The 26505-nt window shown below is 40.3% G+C and overlaps 1 protein-coding gene across 3 annotated transcripts in view; it reads left to right on the top strand.

Annotated features, from left to right (window-relative positions):
• The window catches only part of SYT9 (synaptotagmin 9), a 64021-nt gene extending 38991 nt beyond the window's left edge, over positions 1-25030 (top strand). Inside the window, exons 4-8 of one of the 3 annotated variants that reach the window (XM_033062037.1) lie at positions 16484-16604; positions 17601-17772; positions 18350-18479; positions 19060-19216; positions 20174-20261. In XM_033062037.1, the coding sequence (XP_032917928.1) occupies positions 16484-16604; positions 17601-17772; positions 18350-18479; positions 19060-19167 (531 nt within the window). In that variant the 3' untranslated portion in view covers positions 19168-19216; positions 20174-20261. Of the gene's footprint in view, positions 1-16483; positions 16605-17600; positions 17773-18349; positions 18480-19059; positions 19217-20173 lie in introns of those variants that run through there. The other 2 variants (XM_033062038.1, XM_033062039.1) reach the window with 2 other exon arrangements.
• The last annotated feature ends 1475 nt before the right edge of the window (positions 25031-26505 follow it).

The following is a 26505-nucleotide window of genomic DNA, read 5'->3' as shown; positions in this document are numbered from 1 at the left end:
GCTTCAGCTACCAGTGACTGGGGGTTTGGGAGCAGTTTAAGGAAATAATAACTCAGAGAGTTGTGTCTGTGTGTTTGCACCATGTGAAGTTTACAGAGCCCAGGAGTGGTGGCCATCAGAATTTCCAAGGGATCTTTTTCAGGACAGCTCTTTCTCTGCAAAAAAACCCCATACATATAACCAACCAACCAACCAACCAACCAACCAACCAACCAACCAACCAACCAAAAGAAACTCAAGCAGTCAAGAGAATAAAAACAAAACCTATGTAGTAGAAATGGCATCATTTCAGTAAAAAAAAAAATAGAAAAGAAGGTATTTCAAAGTTAGTATTTTGAGAAAACTGACATTTCAAAACAAGATCTTTTGACTTCTCACTTGGAATGCCCTTCTATGACAATATATTTTAAAATATTTTGAAAACAAATTGTTTTGAGTCAAGTGATGGGTATCCTTCTTCAAAATGGAAATAACTTGAAATTCCTTATCAAATTAGAAGGCTGCTCTCTAAACTGATGCCTTCCCTGCCCATCAGTGCTGCATCTTCCTGAGCTCACCGTGGTCCCTGTATCCTCCATGATCCCCTGGTAACAGCAGCCTCAGAACAGCAGTAGTGTATGAAGAATATTTTCCTCCACACATTAGCTGCATGCTGAAAAAGGTCAGACACCATCCTAAATTCCTGCTTCCTCGTTAGTGGAAGTGTCTGTAAGTGTCCCTGTTCCACACATCCCTCTTCTCCTTTCTTCTCACCCTCCTCTGCCAATCCTTTTATTTTTTCTTTTTCCCCAGAAATCTCTCTCAAACAAGGCTCTGGGAGAGAAAAAGCTCCCAGCAACACTGACTGCACATAAACCAAAGTCAAAATGTGATCCCGGTCAGCCAAGCCTGTCCTTCAGTTATACCATCCAAAATTGTCAGTGGGAGCTGCAAATACCCCAAAAAAAAAATCTTGCTCCAATATATTACAATTCATAGGCAGCAATTCTTGAAGACAAGCAAAGAGCATTTGCACAGTGCTAAGACTAAAATAGCTGTATTAAAGGGATCTTGGTTGTAACCATTCTGCACATAATTCAGGATTAGACTGTGCCATAGCCTTTTTTCTACAGGGTTATATAACTTTCAATTTAAACATGTATTTAGCCAGGCAGGGGGAAAAAAAAAAGTGCTTCAAACATGCATTTAATTATTGAACAGTTTTGGGAATGCTTACTCTGTCTTTTTTTTTTTTTCTAGCAGAGGTCACAAAAAGCATTTCAATAGCTTATGGATTTATCAAAATTTCTGCAAAATCCTACTCTTTAAATTAAGTTTCAATATTTGGAGCCAAACTTGAAAGTATTCTTCCCTCTGAACATACTGTGCTTATGTGAAAAGCCTCAAGCCATTTTTAGCCTTTAATCCCCAGTAGATATCACAGCCATCAGGCATCTTTCTCCACCAAACAGGGCATTGCAGAGTTTTCCAGCTCCCTCTCTGTGCAGTCTGTTTACCCAATTCTCATGCTATTTTCCCAGGGCCTTTTATTTAAGAGTAAGTGGACTTTTTCTGTTACAGTTTCCTCAGGGATTCACTGTAACTGTGCCCTGAACTCACAGCAGGATATCCTGGTTATTTGGGATCACACCTTATCTGACAGGCTGGCATCCTAACACAAGCTGAAATGTGGATGTGCTGGGCTACAGTCCTGACTTCGTCTTCTCTAGCATACCTGTGACCCAGGTAAACAGGCAGAAGAGAAAGGCCACTTACACAGGCTCTTTTCTCACCAAAAGAATGATTTGTCTGGCCCCCATCAAAGTCCTGTTAGAGGATGTCACCTGTCTCACACTTCAACCTTCCAGGACTCCAGGATCTGTTACAGAGGACAAAATATCGTTTGTACAGGGGAGGAACTGATGGATCATAACTAGTGCTAGGAGGCATGAGATTAAATTATGGATCTTGCCAAAATTAAGATAAGGCTGTAGCATTTGCTAAATAATGACGTGAGGACTGTCTTCAGCCTCTCCACTGCATTTGTAGGGGGAAAACATTAGAAACTGCAGCCAAAGTGGGAGCTGACCTATGGAGAAGGACATATTATTCCCACATTATATGTATCTATAGCTTCTCCAGCTTTTCTCCTCTCAGGAGACTCTGAGCTCCCACAAATGACAGTCAAAGGACACACAAACTATTTTTCCTAAGATGTAGTGCAAGATGAGCTCTGCTGGAACAGATAATGCCAGGGTTGGGGTTCAATCCCTGCAAGGGCTGGTCACTGAAGAGTTGGGCTGCATGATCCTTGTAGGATGTTGTTTGTCCCTGGAGGTGGAGGGATGTGGCAGCTTTTCTGTGTTCAGTCACAGCCCCTCAGAGCTCTGTAGAGAACCTTGCTCAGGTCATCACAGAAAGATCCACAGCTCTGCTCCTCCATTCCCTCACTTTGTGAAAAATAGGCAGCCAGACAATCCAGGGGAAGAGGGGCAGAAAGGCATCACTCTTTCATGCTAAGTGAGCTGTTTTTCCTGGTTTTCTGAGAGCAGAGCTCAAGGAACAATGGCAAAACTGACTGAAAGCTTTTTCATCGAGATTTATCAGCCCCAAGTTTATGGTATTGTTGCAGCAGAGAACTTCATTTTAACTCAGTGTTTCATTTCATTTCCTGCCATGTACCCTCATTTCTCTAAACATTCTGAATACATGTGTATCAGGAACAACATAAAAAGTGTGGTGTTTCCTGCAAAAAAGCCAACAGGCCACGGCAGCATCACCTTGTGCTCGCCTGGGAAGGATTAAATGGCAGAAAAACACAAGTCTCTGAATTCTCTGCTTCTCACAAAGGCAATGCACGCTCAATGCACACTCCAATTCTACAATCAGGGATATTATGACTCCTGTAGCTAGTCTTGCTGAAGGTACTGGAAGGATTCACAAGGGAAATGAGACAGAGAGGCTTTTGCAGTGCTGAGCCTTCCTGTGGCTCCCTAACAGATATTTAGAGTGAGCATTTCACACCATGTACTCTGCAGAAGTGACAGGCTCAAGTGATGGGAATGCATTAGCAATGTCTCTGCTATCATGACACTGGAGATTTGTGTAGCTACATTCTCCTGGCCCTTCATTGCTTGATTAAACACCTTGCTCTATTTATTCAAGAAAACAGGAGTCACAAGCTACCTTTTACCTTAGTGAGTGCTTAATCATTCCCTGCTCCCTTCACCAGGCAAACTTCAAATTAAAACTATGAACACCATCTGGAAGAAGATTCCTGACTTGTCATGAGATCTTGCTTGTGATGGGCAGGGAAGCAGAAAACAACTAACAGCTGGAGGTTTTCACAGTCCATTATATGAACTATTGGGGAAGAAAATCCCCCACTCAGATATTTGGGGCAAATCTGGCATCTGAAAAACATCAGTTCATCACAACATCAGGAAACATCACCTTGCTTGCCTCAGAACCTGCAGTCATTGCCCCTCCTACCCAACATCTCCTCTTGGTTTCCTGCAGTAAAATTATGTGGAAAGGAGCAGTGAACAGGAGAAACTTTGAAGGTTAACTCCAAAGAGCAAAAGAACAATTCTCCATGCTGTATTTTCTACATCTGTTTTTAGAATTCATTGAGCTCTATATGTGTTTGCTCTTTAAAAGCATGCTGGGGTTTTATAAGTATTTTTAAAAGCCAGCTGTGATTTAATCAACCATCTGATCTGCATTATGATAACTTTTCTGAATAACCCCAACAATAAAATAAATATGTATGCAGTAAAGTGAAACAAAAGTGTGCAAAAATGATAGAAAAAAACAGCAGACTTTGTTTTCAAGCACCCTAGAGAGTTATTTATGATCATCAGGAAGAAAGGAAACACTTTAAAATAATGAAAACCTTTCAATATCTGCACTCCACTGAGCACAGAATCTTACAGTAAATTCTAATTTAACTATAAACTTCTCTCTGCTGAGACCACAACACTTTGTGCAGGTAGAAATGAGTAGTGCTCAGCATTAGATCCTGACTCTGCTGTAAAGTCAGGGAAAGAATTCCCACTGAAGCTCAGATTTCATGCACATCCTTTTGGTGTAGTCTGGAAATAGCATCTTGTAAACACCACAAAAAAAAGCTAAATGAAATCATGTACAGAGGTAACCTGAGATGAACATCAGGAAATGCAATAGAACAGAACACACAAATTGCCACCCTTTTATTCCTCTCTGAAGAAGAAATAGCTGACAGTGACCAAGCTTTTATCATAAAAGAACATACAAAAAGCTTCTCATCCCATCTGTAACAGCAATACTTTTTTTGTTATAATACAGATATTTTTAAACACAAATGTCTCTATAGCATTATGCTCCCTGTATTCACCCCCATCATCATGTTCTTCTCAAAAGTTACTTATTTTGGGAAACCTTTCAGTGCTAAATCAGCACACAACATTCTTCTTTTCTGACAGTTTTGAGTCAGGATGGTCAGAGGTAACTACACTAACTTCTTTCAAGTAACCAAAATCAGATTAACTGAGTTCTAAAGTATACTAAGCCAGTTCACAACTCTGATTTAATCTAAAAAAAAAATCAAATAATTTTAATTACAAAACAAATCAAACTGATTTAACTAAACTGAAAACTGGAGAAAGCATCTAAGTGACCATGAGATTTTAATACACAGGCTGCCTAACAGTGCTACTTTTTTTTTTCCCCTACCCACAGATGAGTGTGTACTGAATAATACCATTTATTCTGAATATAACCATAAGCAGCTCTAAGCCTGGCCAGCTCAGCACACTCATCTCATATTTCCATGAGGAAGGACAGAGCAAGCTGCAGGAAAGTCATTTTCCTCTCTAGGTGTGTTTCACAGGTAGCACGTGTAAGGTAAAACAAGTTAGAAGAAAAGTCTGCTAGGAGGAGGGAGTTCTGTTGACTCATCTTTACAGACCTGGAGCACTAAAGCTCTTCTATATTTAGTGCTCTCTTTATCTCACATCTTACACTACCCTCAGTGCATTCTTTAGAAGAAAAAACATGCTCACTGAAGTGGCCCTAAAATTGCCTCCAGTGCACATCTAAATATAATAGGGAGGCACGAACACATCTGCTGGAGAACAAGTGTTACAGGAGAAGAGCTGTTATCACACTCTGCACAATCACATCTTCCCCTGCTCACATCACCTGGATGGATGATACACTCGATTTCACAAGGCTGCATTTTCTAAAATGGATTCCTGTCTTGTCTCTTCACTTCCTTCAGGTTCCTCAGAGTCTTTTGTTTCACTTTAAAGTTCTTTTTTTTTTAATTTATACTGCTAAGTAGATGTAGTGCTGGATTAGTAAACTACCTCGCAGCTTCATGATTAAAATATTCTCTGTATTTGTAAGGTAGGTGAATGACACACAGCAACAGCATAAATTCTCCATGACCAGATGCACATATCTCAGTGTGTGTTAATTTGTGTCCTGATGACAATAGTCCAGAGCTGTCTGTGAAGAAAAGCTGGATTTGCATGAACTGCTGGGCAGCACCAGCAATGAAGATACCAAGGAACAATGAAATGTTCCTGGGAGAAATGGATCACTACAGATTCCATGGGATTGATTTGGATGGTGAGGCAGGGAGGGTTAGAGACCAGCAGCACCTCAGCATGACATGCACTCTGATATGAAATCATCAGTAGCACCTCTAGGAGGAAACAGAGGAGACTTCTCTCCTGTGTTTCCCCCCATGCCTCAAAAAAAGCATCACCAAAACCTCAGCATCTCTCCAGATTCAAATGTGTAATCTCCTTTTTAGCATGGTTTGAGAGCCAAAGGATGGGAACTGTCCTCTTGTCCACACTTCTGCAATGATGATGTCTGGTTGTCATTAATTTTATTGTCATCTTCTTTCTTCCTTCCTCTGCTGCTTTAATTCTGTTTGTATTTGGAAACCAGAGAGATTCTAAGTCATAAAATGAGATAATTTTACAATATTGGAGATGTAGGAATTTCATCCATATTGACATATTTAATAACTGTTTTTTCACAGGATTAAAGTCTGTTCTTCCATTTAAGTTGTAATTAAAATGGAATGGATGTGCAAGGACAGAATACTGCCAGCAGTCAAGTATTCTCTTTACCTTGGCTGCTTCACTTTGAAATTTGCAGATATTTTCTTTTCTGTATCACCCATAAAAAGAAGTAAATGAAACTTCTATGGAAATTGTTTTCTCTAGTTTTATAAGTGGGCAATTTTATAAAGGAATGTTGCTAGTGAAATGGATGTTGTGAAATTTAGTTAGAAGGTTACATGGAATGCTCTCAGAGTTGGTTTTAAGTGAAAATGATCCCTTTTCACCTTTTCTCTGGTGGAGGAAACTTTCTGTGGATGGTGCGTTGGAGTCTGGCACTGTTAGTGTTGTACAGCTGTTACTGTTATTTAGGTTACTGTTACACAGGTGACAGCTCAGAAAATGATTTTTTTTTAATTTAGTGGCACCACTTAATAACAACCAAATCACAGGTAACAGAATTTCAGCATCGTGGAGCTCTAGAAATGAAGGTGCATTTTGGCAGCAAACACCTAAAGTATTCTCACTGTTGCTTGACCTGAGGGCATGCATGACAGTATGTGACAAAATTGTCTCCAGAGAAACAAAACACATGGAGAAATTTCAGCAGAAAGACACTTGATTGTTGGCTTTAGAATCACAAGGAAAAGTACCTATTGAAAAGAAAAAACAAAACCAAAAACTTTTAATAGCAATGAATAAAATCACTTTGTAACTCATGGGGAAAAAAAAGTAGGAGAAATAGATTCATGAGCCCATGCTTCTTTCCCCACCTGCTAAACTGACACTGAACTTAAAAGGAGCTGCTCACAGAAAATATAGCTTTGAGAAGTCCAACTTAGGCAATAATACTTGTATTACTTTTTAGTGGGAGGAGAAGCCAAAAAGGATCAAAGAGAGACAGAGAAAAGGCACACCAGGGATTTCATTGAACGTGGAATTGCTATCCTGGTATCACAGAATTGTTTAGGTTGGAAAAGTCCCTTCAGATGACAAAGTCCAACCATTAACCCAGCACTGCCAAGGTCACCACAAACACTGTCTGAGTGCCACATCTCCACAGCTAAATCCTTCCCGGGCTGAGTGACTCCACCACTTCCCTGGGCAGCCTGTTCCACTCTCAGTAGAATTTTTCAATGATCAGGGTTTGGATTAATGGCACTAAAGTTATTTTGGTGGTCTGTGAAGGGAGCACGTTATATCCAAGGGATCTAGGAGCAAAGTGCTGCTTTGCTGCCTGTTTGCAGGGAACAAGGCACTTGTACTTCTCCAGCTCCTGCATTCTTTACACTGGCCACCAGATCTTCCTTCCCCACTGAAATCACACCTGGAGTGAATTCCACTGCAGATGGAAAAATCTATCAAGAGACATCTGATAAAATAAAAAAATTAGATGTATCTCAGAGAAAATTTCTAGATTGGCAGGCTACTGCAGCATAGAATTTATATTTTTCATGCATGATACTATTTGGACTACTCTCTTTTTTTGGTATCGATTTCTGCAAAATTGTAGAGAAATCTTAGACTAATCACGGTAGATTCAGAATTGTGAAAATGGCCTTTCCTTATTACCCATTTTGTGAACACCCTGTGCTAAGGCTGAGCAGCAAAGTCAGGACAGAACACCTAATGTGAGTGTAATGAATACAGCCACAACACATTACAGGTGCTTCTGCAGACTGAAAAGAACATTTTTTTTTCCTGGTACTGTGACTTTCTCCATCTTTTTTCAGCATTACCCAGCTACTCAGGGTGATGTGCTCAGAATACAGGATGGAACAGACAGCTGCTTTGCACAACACAAAATGCCTGCACTGAGAATGACATTGATAGTTTAGTGGAGCTGTAAGTTCACGTGCAGCCACTGTAACTCAAGGTAGAGTGAAAGGCCAATCCATTCATTTGCATACAGATCTAGTTTAAATTGACATTTTCATTTTAACACACTAGGGGGAAAAAAATTAACAGGCAAGACATTTTGGATTAAAACATTTTGATTAGTTAACTTCCTTTTAGAACCAGCTTCCTCCCTTGCAATTTTTCTTGGATGTATTTGAAATTTTCATTATTAGTGGTATATGGAGATAATTGAACATATCTTTCAACTGATGTCAAAATGGAAGCAAGAGGTAACTGGCAAATAATTCGTGGTAGAAATAATTTTATGCATTAGAATGGATTTGCTGCTTCATTTTCTTCAAGCTCATGTTTGCCTAGAGATACTGAGCACTTAACACATAATTTAGCCTCCCCTTCATACAAACCAGCCTTTAGCCTTGAAACCATGAGGGTTTATTTTCTCATCTCCTTCTGTCTCTGTGATGTTCACCAAAAGTTTTCTTTCAAATCTGCAAGGTTTGCCCCCCCCCAGGTCAAACTGCTTTAAGGTAGTGCAGAGTACAATGCCATTAACCTCTGCTTCACTTTGATCTTTTTAGTCTCACTATTCCACAAAAAATAGAAGTCTAATCCAAATCAGTGACAGCCTGTGGAAAAACTTCTGGGTTTCACATGACATATGCTGATGAACATTCATAAAAACTTTTGTCCCCGATTTAGGCAGTGAATACTTCAGAACAAATCCAGTCAGTGTCCTGATTTTCCAGACTGCACTGTGGCACTGCCCTCTGAAACATTCCCTGTCTGCCTGACCCACCTGTGCTACCATTCCTACCACCTTCACCTGACATCTAAACTCTTATTTGTCCCCATGGAAGCTCCCTCCTCATTTCCTTTCGAGAAAGCACTTGCCCTCCAAACACAAATTCCTATCTAGAGCAATTTGCATTTCATTGCTATTCCCAAGCTTGTCAACATTTCTGAAGCAGCCACTGCCTTCCCTGCAGAGGGAAAGGTCTGAGTCAGCTCTGTGCCAGTGCTCCCCCTGAAAACTTCAGCAGTGGGAAATCAAACCCACCCTCAGCAGACTCTGGAACTGTCATTCCAAAGGTGGCAATGAGTGACTGGTGAGGGGGGAGAAAAGGAGGAGCCAATTTCTCCAGAGCACCTTACCTGAAAACTCACATCTCACAGGTTATGACACTTTTATACATCCCATCAGGAAGGTGCACTTATTGCCTCTGTTTTTCAAGGCTTCCCTGTCCTGCACCCACCCACCCACACAGGCACCCCCTGCCTCTCTGCACCAACCAAAATTATCCAAGGCAGCCTGGAAAACAAGGACCAGGGCAGAATTTTTTATATTATTAAGTCTATACTTTCCATTTTCTAGAAAGTGACAAGTCATAGAGTAATTAAAAAAAAAAAAAAGGCAGTAACAATTCAAGGAACTAAAATATCTTTCAGAGGAATAGTTTAATTTGCAAAGAGAAACTTAAACTTCAGTTAACTTTTCTGTCTGGCCAACAAGTCCATCTGGCAAGCCTTCAGGGCCATGTTTGCACTCACTCTTTCCTTAATAACTGATGAAGGAGTTAAAAATTACTTCTATTAACTTTCTACAGAAGTTCCACTTTCAGAAAGCCTCGTTTCTGTTGTTCCCATGAAATCAGTTTCTGACACAAGCACATACACATAAACAGGACAAGCACTCCAACTTTTCCAGTCATGTCTCTCTTATTTTCATTAGCTCAATTCAGACTATCTCTGCAGTTCATCAATTTAGTTTGGAGCAAATTAAGACATCATTTCTATCTCAACAGCTACAGGAAAATTCATTAGATTCACTGTTAGGCCCAGATTCAGCAAACCACTGTAGTTGTGAACTGAAAATCTGCATCAAGGATTCAAAGCCAGTAAAATCTGTAGGATTTAAACATATGTTTAAGAACAGATATGTGATAAAGCTTATCTGTATTAAAATGAGGCCTTTTAAAAGGATCTTAATACAGAATAATTTATCAAGAAAGTCTTAAATGACTCTAAGAACAAATCTGTCCTGTGAATGCATCCCAAGGATGGGATGCAGCTCACCAATTGGAACGGTTCAGTTAATCACTGCCACCTTATTTCTAGGATATCAGTGGTGACAGTGGAGATGTTGGGTCTTTAGGGAGATGAGTACATTGACTGCCCACAGGAAAAGGCCTCTGGCCTTGGTTCTGCTGAGGACATTGTGGCCAGAGAAAGCTGAGTATGTTCTCCTCAAGGACGCTGACTGGATTTGTTCATGGATTCATGAAGTGAAAGGCTCCTACTTTGGCTCCCACTGCCCTCATTTCTGAGGCATCTTGAATGACTGGCACAGCATAGAATCCTTCATATGTGGCCTGGATTGAAGAAGAAAAGTAGTCATGACACAAGGATAATGGAATCAGGAGAAGAAAAAACCCAAAAAACTCAAATCACAGTCTCTAAAAATCCATGTTAAAAGATGAAGACAGAGGATATGGTGTTGGCTTTGTTTTTGATACCATCTTTATAGAGAAGCTGACAAAATGGTCAGGAAGCTACGGGTGCAAAATCCAGAGTGACTTCTGTACAATCACTTCAGCTTTCTCATATTCCTCCACTGCAGTGAAATCAGGCTTCTGAATTGTTTGTTCATGTTCTTTCCCAGTAAGTGAAATCAGACACACCAAGCTCAAAAGGCTTCTTTACTTACCTGCTTTCATTTTTTTAAGAAAAGCATAAAGGAAAGAAATAGAGACAATGAAATCCAATCAAATAAAAGAAAGTGAGAAAATGATACCACTTGAAAATTACCTTAAAACATGAAATATAACCTGACATTGAAGTATTGAAAGAATAATTCTGAAAGATAGGCCATTCCCATTTTCCACTTACTTTACTTAATCACATCACTGTAGATATGGATTGTTTCAGGCATTAATAAATATCTAATTTGCTAGAGTTCATTTCTTTGATTTAAGATGTCATGAAAATAGAATTTTCCAGTCATATCTTTTCTATTCATCTCAAAATGTGTAGTGGGAAGCAACTGGCAGTCTTCTAGTCACATGCAAATTCAATTAAAATCCAACATTTCAAAAGAGTTTTTATCAGTATCTATTTCTCATAGATATAACCCAAAAATGACACTATGACAAAATTATAAAAACTGTAGAGCTAACTTCACAAATTCTTCATGTTAGATACTTTGGATTTACTATCATTCCCAAACAGATTATAGTCTATGGGATTTGCATAATATTTTTGTCCTGGACATGTTCCTCAGTAGAATTAATATCTTATCACTCAAATCTTATTCCAAGCTGATGAGCAATTTAATAAATGTATATCCCAAAAAAGAGATAACACTTCTTAAAGCATTTTTAAGTCATTTGGGCTTAACACATATACCTAGTATACTTAATTCATCCTTGTCTTAGCTGAGTGAACCTCCTCTGAGATAAATCCTTGCAAAATTCAAATCCCCACATTAGCAAATGTTAGAATGATGTACAGTGAAACTTATCTTGAGCTGTAGCAGTATAATTCCCTTAATTCCACTAAAGATTTGGAAGTAACCAGGAATAATTTTTTGTTGTTTAAAATGCAACTAATGCTCTTTAGCTTGGAGGGGAGAAAAAAGAGAGACTTTAATAAAATAGGGGCAGTGTGTCCTTTCTGTGCTTCAGAAACTCAGACGATGCCATTCCATTCCATGAGACCTCTGCTCTGTTTTTGTTTTCTGTGTCCTTTGCAGAGACATGTCCAGTTGCTAAAGGAGGCAGCATGCACAGCTCTGACATGGCAGCAGGAATTCAGCAAATCTCTAAAACCACTTCTGCCTCGAAAACCTCTCTCCAGAGTTACTAGTTCATAGGAAATAAGAAGGGCATCAGTGCCTTCTAAGTGCTCCAGTTAATGTTAGGTTGGTGAGATGCATAAAAATACGTGTGGGCACCTCACAACCCATAATTAGTTTTGCAACATAGCAGAAAAGTGGGAAAAGTAGTGTCTGAAAAAGTGATGTCTGTCTTTTTATAGCTGGAGAGCTGAGGGAGCTGGTGTAATTGAGACATATGCTTTGATTAGAGTGGCACAGGCACAGCTCCTCTGCTCCAGAAATACAGAGCTCAAGGTGCCAAAGAAATGGGCACAAACCTTATGAATGCCTGACTTGGGCACAGCAAACCTCCCAGATCAGAGGCAGGAGCAGAAGATAGAACCCATAAATTGTCTTGTTTTCTTCCATCCCCTGCTGCCTGCTTTCCATACCCATTTTCTGTGTTCACATGTATTTATGAGGAGGAAGAGGAGAGCTCTGCTCCCAAATGTCATTCCCGTTTGTCAGAATACTCCTAACCAGGTGACTTAGAGTTTTCACAGGGAAGTTTTGATCCAGCCTGAGCTGCTTAATGCAGCCTCAAAGGTGAGGCCATTTGGGGACCCTTAGTCACCATCCTGTGTGAGGTTTCACACCTCCCCTGTTTAATATGCTGAGTTCTACTCACCCAGCAACAGCATGGAGCTGCTGACACAGTACTGGGGAGTGATTTACCCTGCAGGCTAATCTCCAGCAAAATGGAATAATTTTTAAAACTCCAAATACTGTGTGATCATAGACTAAAAGCCTGTTAATGTTACTATTAGAATTCAGCATTTTCAAAGGTGTGTCTATTTTTGGTTAGTTTTACAGTGGGGAAAACCCAAAATGTTTTCTGGGAAAAGCAGTAGAAGGCATTGAAAATTATTCAAAAAATATGATTTTTATAATGTATCAAGTATTTCCACCAGGAATGACGCATAATATGAGAGGGAGGCATGTCTCCATGCTCCTAATAGCAATCTTATTTACCTTGAGGTTTCATGGATTATGGGATTCATCTTCTTGGTAGTTTTCAGGCAAACCTTGTGATTTACACCCCTGGTTTGAACTCTCCCAGGTAACCCTGGAACATTTTCAAGGAGAAAGCTTCTTGTTCTTGCTCTGTTGAATAAAGAAGTGCATGAACACAGCAAGCGCTCAGAGACAAATCCAGGGGGGATTATCAGAGCTCCCTGTAAGGCTCAGCTCACGACATCAAGGCACTCAGCCTGGGGCACTGGAAAAGCAAAGCCAATCCCAATCTTGTTTCACCTTTTTTAGAACACAGGAACAGGCAGGTTACAGATTAAAAATAAAAGCTGTGCTTCTGCCTCTGAAACTGGGTGGTTTTTGGGGAAAATGGGAGAGCAGTATGTTTGTTAGAGGATATTTATTCACTTATGCTTCCTGCTGAATGGGACCAAAAGAAAACTAATAGAGGGCATGTACATATAAGTAAATTATAATTGCAATTTCATTATCTTCTGATTATTTTCTTTTGAGTTGTTAATAAAACTAACCAGCCTTTTGGTCTGCTTAGATTAGGGCTGTCATGGTTGCACTGTAACATGCCCAGTATGGTATTACCACCACGCTGAATGAGGTTAGGCACAAATTTGGAAAGCACAACATGCATGACTTGAAAACCTACACAATTTCTGAAATCTTTTCCTAAGCAGGAATTCCAGAACGTCTCAGTGTAATGCCTGTAGTGGCATGTCTTGTGGAGCATACAGTCATGCCTAAGCACTCAATTTGAGCAGGAACTAATCCTTGCAGAAGATCCTGCCCTCTGTGCTTGTTAATTCTGTTCCTCGAAGCGATTTCTTGCTAATACAGCACACCTTTAGTGACAATCCCTGGCTTAAGCCGTGTAGCTGAGTGATTTTAAACTTGTGAAGATGTGCACTAATCCTCTCTGCGCTCTGACACATTGGCTTTGGTGCTGTTAAAAAGCTGAATTTGTAGGGAAGGCGTTTGTTTGCTGGATGTGAGGGTCATGCCTGTGACAACCCAGGGGGAAGGAAGGGAGGAATAGCCAGAGCAAGGGGAAAGGCTCTCTCTGATATAAAAATGCTTTCCAAACTTTAGAAAACCTTTACAAGTTGCCAGTATGATGGAGTAATTAATTCCCTACAATTTAAAAGGAAAGTATGAGAAGACAGGGCTTCTTTTTCAGACTGAGGGAAGGATTTGCATGGCAAAAGGTTTCTCTTCCCTGCTGCTGCCTGCAAGTTTCTATTCAGTCACATTCTGAGGTATTGGCTTGTGAACAGACAGTCTCACAGTCATCCAACTTCTAGAACTGGAAAAGACTGAAGAAATCACAGGTTCTCTTTCCAGTCTAACTCTTGTTTATTTCCCATATAATGCCCAGTGCAGTTTTTCAAAAAAGCATGAATTGTCATCACAGCATTTGTTTAAAAAAATAAAAAAATTTTTAAAAATTAATAAAAATTGGATAAAAGTTTTTTAAAATGTTCATTCAGGATGATCAAGTCTCGAATGGAAACTTTTGCATTTGGTAGTGGCAGTAAATTTACAGTACTCACACAATGAATTCCTAGTCACCACGTGGAGCAGTGGAGTTGAATACAGAGTGACTTTGCCATGGATAACAATATTGAAGGATGCCAGAATACATGGTTAAAACAACAGATGCCTGATGGGTTTCTTGGTGGTCAGGGAAAACCTGACTGAATCAACATATGCTGTCTTCTTCAAGAGGAAGAATTCAGGAAAATTCAGGAAAAACAACCTATCACCATTGTGAGAGTGACAAATTCCCAAAAGATGGCTTCAGGCAATAATATCTTTCAATCGCTTATGAAATTCTGGTGCCCTCAGAGCACAAGAGAGAATTTCTCAGCTACAAATCTCAGTCCCTCAAAGCTGGGGAAGTACATTTCCATGTAGGAAGTTGCTCTCACAGTGGGAAGGACAAGTGAAAACTCTTCTTCCTGTTTTCCTGATTATAGGTATCCAGCTCCAGCTGATCACTGGGAAAATCTCAGACATCAATTATTTTCCTGTAATGCTAAGGGCAGGTGTCAGCCAAGGGAAATAAATTTCTCCTGGATGTGCTGACACCTCTTTAACCTGTGGGACTTCTCACAGCATCCCAAGCAGCACTTTGATCCTCCCACCATGTCAATCAGTGACACAGTTTGCTACTGCAGGTTTGCTTCCAAGTGGGAGCTATCAAGAGACACTAAACAGTCTGAGTCATAGCAGCCACCTCGGTATTGTCCCAGCCTTTATTAGCTTTTCAGCCATCCTGAAACACTGATCTTCAGAATGGAAAAGGTGATAGGGTTAAAAGCTGGTTATTCCTGACAAATGGCCCATAATATCAGCCTTTTCCTTCTTTGACTACATCTCTTAAGTAACAGCACAAGGAAAGGACCTACTTTTGAATGACTGTACATGTTTGGGTTTTTTCTTTGAATGAGCTGTGAACTGAAGCAAAAATGCCTCTCCTGAGCAAGGGGTTGGATCGAGTGACCTCTAGAATTCCCTTCTGAGTTTTCCTACAGCTCTGTGCCAGCAATGCTTTCTGTCCTGCTTATGTCCCCTGCTAACTCATGAAGTGACATAAAGTGACTCTGCAGCTGCCCCAGACAAACCTGTGCTAGGGGCTCTTTCCAGGTGTTTTCCCTCTCCTTCTATGCCATCCACCACCCTTCAGCTTTTGGTGACTGGCAGAGAAGGAACCAGCTCGGGAAAGATGAGAAACAATTGCACAGAGCTAAGCAAGATAAACATACTACACAACAGCTGCATTTCCCTTCTCTATAACACCTGGAACATGGCCTTGAAATTGCTAATTTCAAGGATCAGGTAAGTTTTGGGTTTTTTTTCAGTCAAGAATGAAACATTAAGTTACAGGAAGCAGGTCTGTGAAAGTGTGAATTCACTGCTCAGGCAAAAATATGCAAATCAAATCAAAGAAATCATTTAATACAATCCTTCCTTTGCTGTTTTTTAAATGAAAGAGCCAGATTTCCCTCTTTTAAAAAATAGTTATGTTTTGTAACTGCAAACAGGGTTTGCAAATTTTCTAGTATTTTTCTGGAACCCTGATGCCATCAACACAGGAAAGGATTGCAAATTATTAATGAAACAGATGGATAAGTCTGCTTAAGGCGAGCTTGTCTGTGAGGCACAGGAAATTGTTGTTATTATTATGATCAATAATAAATTATAACCCTTACTCTGTTTCTGGTGGACACTTCAGACAGACACTTCAGACTTGTCACACCTGCGTTCTTGCAAACTTGAGAGTTGCACAAAGCTTTGTCCTGCCCAAATCATGAGTGGTTTTTTCTGTGAATGTCTCTGTGGATTTCCTCCTGCAGACCAGGAGGAAAGGCACAGAATTCGTGGCTGCTTGTCAGTGGAACAGGCATATCACTAAAAAACATAAAATAGAACAAAGCTTTTCCAGTCCCTCACAGGGCACCTCATCATTTAAATAAATGTGTGTCATCTCCAAGGGCTGAGTGCTAGAAACTAGAACCTCATTTACCCTGGAGAACTTAGATGGTCTAGCAACAGAGTGATTCCAATTTTGTATGCACATGGATAGCTGGTTTTTTCAGATATGTTTCAGAATGAGAATTCAGCTTTTACTGCATAACTGCATAACCCAGAGGTATATTTTTATCTTTAAATCCTACTAGGAGTAGAAAAATCATTATTATTGCTTCACATGATCTTTCTTTTCTTGGAACAGGATAACGTGGATCTTGGTGACCTTATGTTTTCACTCTGCTACCTTCCAACAGCTGGTAGACTAACTATCACAATAATAAAGGCAAGAAATTTAAAGGCAATGGATATCACAGGAGCATCAGGTAGGAATGAATTTAAAGCTCAGTGTGGATTTCTGTCCCATTTCCCTCCTGAGACACAGAATTCAACACTGTCAAATCCCAGAATGATTTTTGATGGGAGGGTTGTTATACTGTGAGCTCTACTTGAGTGCGGAAGTTTATGAGAAATAAATATAGTTTACTTAGTTCCAAGCAGCAGTTTAAAACAGGTTGCTCTCTCAAAAAGACTGCAAGATTATTATTTCCCATGCCACTGCAACTCAGGGTAAAACAAACTGGCCAAAATGCATTCCCAACACTGGAATTTGTTTGTGCAACAGACTGTTACAGCTATGACAGAGGCAGACTGACCTTTTCTGACAGTCCCCAAGAGCCACTGAGCCAGTTCTGCTGCTGCTGGCACATGGAGAAAGCAGGGATCATCCCTGAATCCTTTCAGCAACCCTTTCAAAATCCCACCATAAAAATAATAAACATAAATAAGATTTCATAGATGACTTTTAAATACTAGCAGGGAGTTGTAGAGCCTCAGAAAGGAGCTACAAAGAAATAGATTTCTTTTTTGCAACATTCAGGAGTTTAAAAATAATTATAATTCTCTTGAGAAATACAAGCCACTAATTGTTGCATTTTTAATTGTATTTAATCATACATAGTAAATCCCGTTGTGAAAAACATTGTCATCTTCTGTCTGTCCTACAGATCTAACAAGTAATTAGGCTGCCATGAATAGGCTGTTGTATAGAATAGTCATGTACAATACGCTTCAGTGGATATTTTAATACCCTTTGAGAAGCTGGTACCCAACAGGGAGCTTCTTGATCCTAAAAAGTTCATTATAAGCAGTCAACCAGGTAAAGCTTTCAGAGCTGCACTCCCCCCGTGCATTCCATGGTAACAGAGAAGCTCACATTCCAGGAGATTAATCCTGCAAGCAGGTATGGGCACACAAGAAGTCTCCCTTCACTTTCCATTTGCATCTGTCAAAAATCAACATTGTTCTTGTGACCCACACAGATCCCTACGTGAAGGTTTCTTTAATGTGTGAAGGAAGGCGGCTAAAGAAAAGGAAAACCTCCACCAAGAGGAACACCCTAAATCCCGTTTACAATGAAGCCATAGTCTTTGACGTCCCTCCAGAAAACATTGACCAAATTAACTTGTCCATAGCTGTTATGGATTATGACCGGTGAGATGCCTGTAGCTGTCAAATGTTGGCTGATAAAGTCTTGCACGCTAGATTTGCACCCAGATAGAAAGTCATTATTTTTTTCCCTATAAGCAGGGAATTAATGTCATGTTGAGCTTGGTAGAAGTCTCCAATTTTTATTTTTATTTCTTCCGGAAGAAATTCTTTACTAAATTTTAAAATGCAGATTTGCATCCATAACTGGTATCAATAAGCTGCATATGTGTTTAGCAGGGCTGAGGTAACCAGGCATTAAATCAGAGAGGCCATGCACTGATGTTCTGTTGGCACATTTATGCTAAGCCTTTACATGCTCCATGTATAAAGTTGTGTCTTAGAGCCTGTTGGCCTTTGCAGCTAATTGCAGAACACAGGCAAAGAACCTTTTGTGTGCTACAAGGGGGGAAACACCAAAGTGTTCTGAGCAGTGGGAAATGCGAAGAGCAAACCTAGCGCGTTATATTCCCCAGGCAAGAATTAACCCTAAAAAAATCCACCATTAACGTTTCTGATGAAATATGTGTGTGGTTCCGAAGGTAAAATTTTAAGAAAAAAATATTATGGGCCATTTTCACAGTGTAGGTCACAATGAGGTCATTGGAGTTTGTCAAGTAGGCAACGATGCAGAGAGTCTAGGTCGAGACCACTGGAACGAAATGCTCTCGTACCCTCGGAAGCCCATCGCTCACTGGCATCCTCTTGTGGAGGTAAGACTTTGATTTATTGCTTCCCCCGTGCAGTAATCATGGATATCTTCCCACATGGCCTTAGAAGTTGGATAAAATTTTATGAGCAAGCCCAAAATCCGCACGTGTGAGGTAAATCCTAGAGAAGGGTTTGGAAATGCTTTAAAACTGAAACAAAACACCCAAGTTAAGTCTGTTCCTTTCAATTTTAGGGAGACAGAAGGTAATTGTTGTCTATCATTTATAGACATGGAAACACCAAACATTATACACTCGATTGAGGGTTTGGTTTTGCTTTTTAAATAAGATCTTGGGGAACTTTCACTGTTAATTGATATAAAGAAATAGACCTGGTTTACAGAACAATCAAAACTTTTTTTTTTTTTACATACTACAACCTAATTTGACTTCTTTTCTTGTAACAATATATCATCCATGGCACTAGCACATCTCAAAGGATGCCTAACTGCACTGAAAAAAGTATGTTTAAGTGTCTCTGGAGATCTGAGGCACTGATAGAAGAAGAGACACAATAAGAAAAGCTTTTCAAGGTTCCTATGGTTTTTTTTTTGTTTTGTTTTGTTTTGTTTTTTGTCTTTAGGGCCCTATTCAGCAGGAATGTTATGCAGGTCTTCTGCGCTTGGATGGCTGCCGAAGAGGCTTCCTCACCCTTTTAACCTATTCAGCAGAAATTTGGCATTCCTGTTGAACTCTTTCTTAGCCATATCCTCAGGGGCTATTCCACAGAGTCCAGTGGGGTAAAGATGTCCTTTTAATCCCTCTGTCTAATCCTCTCCCCAATACAGGGAACACTAATCCTGATTCATGAGACACAGAAATGCATCCAAGATTGAAGTAGATTGCTTCCTAAAGTTACCATGGCTTACTCCCAATTGCTGCTCTCACTGGCTGAGTCAGGCAGTACTCCCAAAGTATATTGTTCATGAGCAACCCCAGAGTTATCCTCAATGCTGAAAGACCGGAAAAGAGCACAGCACCCATGTGAAACCAGGAGTGATGCTGTGGGCATGAATACTTGGAGTGAGGCAGTTCACAGTCCCTCTGAGTTTACTTTCTGCACCAGAGGGCAGCTGTGTTACCACAGTGCCACTGAAGATTTCCCTACTTGGTTGTGAGCACTGGCCATAGGCAGTTCCAGAAAAGATTGTCAGGCATTATGAAGATGCTGCAAGCTGGGAAGAGTCCCACAGTCTTGTCTGTAAGGAATTGCATTTCCTGCTGCCTGGGCACCACAGCAGCACAGTTTGAGCACGGAGTGCCCACGGGCTGTGTGGCAGGAGGAAATGCCAGCACTGGGCAGCTCTGCCCAGTTGTTTGTGCCCCCAGTGACAGGGTAGATGCTGGCTGAAGTGCCACACTTGAAATGCTGAGCTGGGAGCTCTCAGCTGTAGCCAGGTGTTGCTAGGAGAGTCCTGACACAGCACAAGAGGTACAGTCTAAGGGTTACTACTGCCCAGAGCACAACAAGTGTCTCTCAGCAGAAGTTGTCTACATCCTTATAGCCAACCTGTCTTCCCTCTTTGATAAATTTCATTGCAGCCAGAGCCCACAATTAGGTTTTGACAGCTCTTCCCTTTTCACAGGCATCCTGTTCTTTTCATACATGCCTGGCTAACTTCTTTAGATTTCATTACTGTGGATTGCTTTTCATGTCACTGAAAGCTAAACAGAGACATTTTTTTTTTCCTTCCCAGGAATCAAGTGGGGGAGGGTGTCCAGCACATCCTGGCTGTGCAGAGAAATATATACACAGCATATCATTTTGGTTCCTGAATCAGGATTAGACTCAGCGAGAGCTTCTGGAACCTCTGTGGCCACAGCCATAGCACCCTGAATATTTGCTGAATAGGACCCTCAGTCTTCTACTGTGTGAAGAGCTATTGGTTTCAAATAGCGTGATGTTATCCACTTGTAGCATTAATTCTCCAGCTGACACTACTGCTACTGATAGATTATTTGTATGGTCGTAAGCATTACCCAAATTCAAGTCATCGTTTCTGTTCAGTAGAATAACCCAGGTTTTACAAGCAAAATGATAGCAGTGTAAACCAACAAATATGGGAAGCAGCAACAAATATTGTCCTTGTATTTGCAAAAAAAGGTGCAGTATTGTGAATGGTTAGCTTTCTAAGTAATTTTTTTTTCCAAGAATGATTGCCACCGGATATTTATTTTTTGATGACAAGTTGTGTCCTCAGTCTCAGCTGGTGCCTCCTTTCACCTGACATGAAAACAAATTAAAATGGTTCCTTGCAGAAATCCTTCAAATCTGAAAAAAACTGTAAAAAAAGTTCTGCTGGGTGAGAACAAGATGCATATGGTATTTGTAATGACAGCATGTTCTTTGAGAAAGGAGATAACCATCTGTATAACATGGAGGTTGCTAATCCTCAACCTTTGTGGATGATTTTCCAGTCAACATTTCTGAGTCGTGTCCACAACACTGTGAACTGTTGGAAGTGTGTCCCAGGTGGCAACTCTGGATCATCCAAACAAACACACACACCCATGTCATTTGAAAATGCTGTTCCAAGTATATAGTGCCTGTGAAGACTTCCTTTATTATTTGTGGTAGAATTAGCAGGGCTGTTTTACATGGTGGTATATTGTAAATTCTGACAAATTCTGACCATTAAAAGAAAATGAATCAAAGCACTGCATTCTGTCACGTAATGAAATTTGTGCCCCAAAGCAGGAGACCCTGGGATAAATTTTTCACCACTTATTTAGCCATGCATGGAGTTCTCTCATTCTCCAGTGTTTTCTACAGAGAACTTGACTCACAACTTTACAGGGGAATTTTTTGTTTAAAAGATGCAAAAGCAAAGTATGGATGTTTTATACAATACAGCTGTCTGCTGTGTACAGAGGGAGGGAAGCCTGGCTGTTTAAATAGAGTTCAGATAAGTTTATGTGCACACACATTGCTTCACGTCTTGTATGTGATGAATGTTCACCAAGGGTTTTGGATCTGCAACTCTGCTGACACAAATATGAATGCACAGATTGAAGAAATACCTAAAATTTCGGCCTCAAGGTCTGAAAAATTAGTTTTATAATCTATCAGTGAGGATCTTCCACAAAATCAGAATTACTTGTGGGTAAAGAATATCTTGGAACCTGCAGGAGGTCTTGGATCTGTTATAAATGTATGCTGCAGGTATAAATCAGAATTCCTGTAAGCACAGAGGTTTTCAAAAATCTCTTGCCATGCTGTGGAGAATGCAGCTGGCACAAGGGTATGCCTGGCAAACTAAACAGCACTTCCAAACCTGCCCAAGCACAATTTCAGGAGGGCAACCACTGGGCATTTCCAAAAGAATGGAAATAACGTTGCCATGGCAAAGCTGCTTCAGTGCACCTTCAGCTTTCCATCAGGAGGCCAGTGGTACATGACAATGTGCATATCTGTTCATGCATGAGCCCCCCCTCGGGCAGAATCTTGTGCTCCTTACCCAGGCTCAGCTCCCAGCAGGGAATATGGGCATGAGCAAAGGAGGAGGAGCTCTTCCTTTAGAGTGGAGTTCTCTGATTTCCTGGACAAATCATTCCACATTACATGCAGAGAATGCTTCCCACTGCAACAATGGCAACAGAAACTGCTGGGAAGGGGAAAACACCTACACAGCAGGCTCCATTTGTGTCCATGGAAAAGTGCAGGAGCCTTTCTAGGATTTGTGCCCAGCAGCTCAAAGGGACATCAACTGAAGAGTGGTATCATTATAACTGCCAAGTGGGTTGCAGTTCTTCTATTTTATTACCCTGCTCAGTTTATTTAATGCTCAAGGGTCTGGCATCAAAAGAATTATTTTGAGCAGAGTTCTACTAAAACAGGGAAAGAAATCTCTGTGTCAGTGAGCATTTAAAGTGGAATCCAGCAGACTTCAAAGGCTTAGAGATGAGGAAAATCCCCTAAATTTATTGAATTCTAATTTTTGCTCATGACTTGCAAACTGTTACTCAGGCTGTGGCATTACTATGTGCTTTTTACAAATACCTGCCTTATCATAGTAGTGCATCTATGGAATGATAGATATTTTCTATATTTGGATACTTCACTCTTCACCTTTATACTCCACTTAACCAGTGATATTCCCTAGACCTGAAATATTTTTGTGTTCTGGTTCTGGTTGGGCCAGTAGACTGCTGCTGTGTTTGGACTGTATTACAGTGATACCACAGCCTGCTGGAAGGACCAGAGGATAGATAATTCTGCTACAAACCCAACTGGAAACCCAGGGAAAGCTGTGGTCCCAATGCTGCTCAGTCTTTCTTTTCTGAACTGTGATTCTCAGTGGTAAATTAGCAGTAGACTCACCAGAATGGTTTCAAAGCCAAAACCCTCGTTTGTTTTCTTATTCGCTGTGAATGCATTATTACACTGTATGTCAATACCGTAATTCTAAAATAGAAGAGAAAATCGCTTAGAAATGCATCTCAGCAGGATTTAAATCCCATTTTGCTCTTTAACAACGTGCTATTAAATTGTTACTTTTAGTTTTCTACAACAAGCCTCCGTGTCAGGTGTTGTTCTGGGAGTGGCAATGGGAAAACCTTCCAAGTTACTGACAGTGAGGCCGAGTCCCATGGACAGTGGGTGATATTCTCATGACAAAACACAGCCCAACTCCTCTGCAGCTGAGTGCTCAGATATTTCTTTATCTGCTTCTACTGACATCACAAGACATTAAAATCATTGCTGTTTTCTTTTATTTCACTTTTCCCTGCAAATAGCCCTGGCAGTGGATAAGCAAACATTCATCTCAATCTGGGGAGGTGGGAATGCCAGAACAGAAAACCAATATGCAGCATAAAACCCCAGTGTTAAAACTGTTCTTAGCAGCCATTGCACGGCTCAGTTTTCCATGCCAGCAGATCCGTAAAACACAGAAGCAGCAGATGTGAGACCCTTGTTACACAGAGATCCCATATAACTGCTGGTAGGGGAGCTCCTGGTCGGTACAAAATGAAACAACAGCAAAGGAATGCAAAAGAATGGAAAAAAGAGTTTATTTTAGTCCACCCTTCTTGGCTTGAGGGGATGGTTGTCGAGGGGGCTTTTGGGTTGTTTTTATTCTTTGGTTTGGTTTGGTTTCATTCATGTGTTTTAACCACCAAGCATGGTATGTAGCTATGTTAACATGAGCACCCAAAGCCAGAGACACAAGAGATATATTGATTTATGTGCTTATCACCTAGCAACATTCAGGCACTGATGGGACCTGTCTGCAACTGAAATAAAAAATAGATGAAAACTCTTTTGGTTTAAAAGTAATAAACAATGACCAGTAAATTCAGTTGAAAAATCTGTTTGACTCAGCTGGAAATCCGTCTGAAATGACTTTGCTGTTAATACATTTTGTGTGAACAGAAGTAAGTGAAAAAAGTGGATTGGGTGACTCCATCTGAAGTGTCATCAATGAAATGCTTTTTCCCCTTTGGAACAGTCCATTGCCAAATGATTACATCTCAGTATCAAGAGAGAAAACAATGGCTTCTTATCTAGCAGGGAAAAAGCACATGGATAAAGTAATCCATAGGCCTGTGGAATTTAATAGAAACCCCCTTCCCCCCAGAAGGGACTGGAACAAGGGGCAGGGTTACAGTAATGCACAGGGAAGGGACTGGAACAAAGGGCAGGGTTACAATGATGGAGAGGGAAGGTTCCAGAACAAGGAGCAGGGTTACAGTGATGGACAGGGAAGGTTCCAGAACAAGGGGCAGGGTTACAATGACGGACAAGGCAAGAACTGGATCAAGGAGCAGGGACACAATGATGGACAGGGAAGGTTTCAGAACAAGGAACAGGGTTACAATGACGGACAGGGAAGGTTTCAGAACAAGGAGCAGGGTTACAATGACAGACAAGGAAAGAACTGGAACTAGGGTCTGGGAATGCCATACACGTTTCAGGAGTGGATACAACTTAGGGACAAACCAACTTGGGGAAAACGCAGGGGCTAACTGGAACAAACTATTCTAACTATGAACTTAACAAAACAAACACATGCCACAACTGGGAAGGTGACGGGAGGACTTGTAGACATCTGGGCTCTTCTTTTGTTCCTTTGTTCTGTCTGGGCTCTTTAGTTCCCCCTCCTTTTTGCTCAAATGTAGACTTTGTAAAACTGAGGATGTTCTACTCGGTTGCATGCTGGCCATCTTCGATACCCATCGCCAAAGGTGCGTGAAGAGAGGTGTGTTGTTTTTGGTATTCTTTCGGTTTTGATAACACATGAACATTGTACTATACTTTATTATTTCTTGTTCAATAAATAGTCCTGGTATCTCTATGTTTCATGTCTAATTTTGGAGAGTAGGGCCATACCTGTATCAAGGCTCTCTCGATTAGGTGGGCATTTTGTTTGTTTAGTAGAAATAATGCATGATTCCTTTCGCAGTGATGGTTTGAGGGATAAAAAAATTCTTAATTTTGTAATATGTATTACAATCTTCTAAACACAAGTAAAAATGTACTGTGATTTATTTATATAAATCTAGTCTGAACAAATAAGTTTTGATCTTAATAAAAACTGTAAGAAATTGTGCAATTGTAATTTATTACTATTTTGTATTTAATAAATATTAAAGTTCAATTCATTATTCAGAAAGCCAGCAAATACTTTGGAAACATTTTTTGCTCGATTTTTCTCCATAGATAATGTGTTTTGATAAAATACCTGATGCCAGAGAGAAAAAGCTTTTAACTTTGCAGCACTCACACATAACTTAGGATACTGAAACCTCTTCGTGTTTCATCCCATGTCCACAGTCACCATGGCAGAAAGATCATTTGACATGACAGTGGTGAATCTCATTTATGTTTCATATTAAGAAGAAAATTAAGAAGCTACATCAAGTGATATCATGTTAAATTACCCAAATTAGTATTTAGGGTGGCATGCTGGCAAAATTAGCAATCCTTCTGTCAATACCTGACATGGAGCTCCAGGAAATTCCAAGAGGTCTCTTGGCAGAGCCCAGAAACAAATGGAAAAGAGCAAAAATACATCTAATATGGTCACACAAAATGCACCCCAAAAGATAACACTTGTCCTTTTTCCTTCATATTAAGTAAGAGCCTTGTGTGTTTAGGGATAGGCTCAACCTCTCATTTGGAAGATCTGGCCTGCTTGTCCATTAATGAAGGGCTGCTGATGTGATGTAAGGCACAAAACAACATTTCATGTCACTAAGAAATTAATTTCCTTCTGCTCTCTTCTTGGGAATATTTGTTATCACAGATGCATGGAAAAGAAATGAGAACAGCCCTGTAGTTCTGAAGAAGATTGTGTCCTCAGTAATGGGAACACCTTTAGGCCCTGGGTGGATTCCTGATTTTCTACAAGTGTGCTGGGAGATAGAAGATTGGCAAGGGGCACATCTATAGGCATTTTGTCCCTGGCGGTGAATGCAGTGAATTATCCCATAAGCCACCATAAAATACACCTCAGCAGAGAAGGAGTATGAACTTCAAAATGGTATTTAATGTCTTTCAGTAATACTGGTTTGCATGTCTCTATTTCTTTGTTAATAAGCAAGCAGAAGCCTCTTCCTCTGTCAAAACAGACCCACACATCTCTCCTTTCAGGATACTTTTCCAGCAGAATCATCATCCTTGAAGCCTTTATATGGAGCCTGCAGACTTGGGGAAAAAATTTCAGTATTGTCACTGCAATTTGTCTTTGTGGGCCCTAGCACACGTTTTTTTCTCCCTGATTGGTATTCTTATATTGCCATTAAAACAGAATCACCTCACCTAATTCTCTGAGTGCACTTATACATTTATCATTCCCATATTAATTAACCACACACTTGAGTCCAGCCCACCACACCATCCTAAAGGTCATGGCTTTAAACCACTTAATAGCATGCCAGAATCATTCAGTGAACCCATGTCCCAATACCAGCACATGTAGGAAAACCTGTCAGTGTTCCAAGATATCAGAAGTGCCTGAACAGTCTGGTTCAAAGAGCTTGACTGAAGCTGTCTAATGTTACAGAATCATTTAGAAGTGTCAAAAAT

This window comes from Catharus ustulatus, chromosome 6 (genome assembly GCF_009819885.2).
Source record: "Catharus ustulatus isolate bCatUst1 chromosome 6, bCatUst1.pri.v2, whole genome shotgun sequence".
In the NCBI taxonomy this organism is placed as follows: Eukaryota; Metazoa; Chordata; class Aves; order Passeriformes; family Turdidae; genus Catharus; species Catharus ustulatus.
This window is presented reverse-complemented; position numbering and strand designations above follow the sequence as displayed.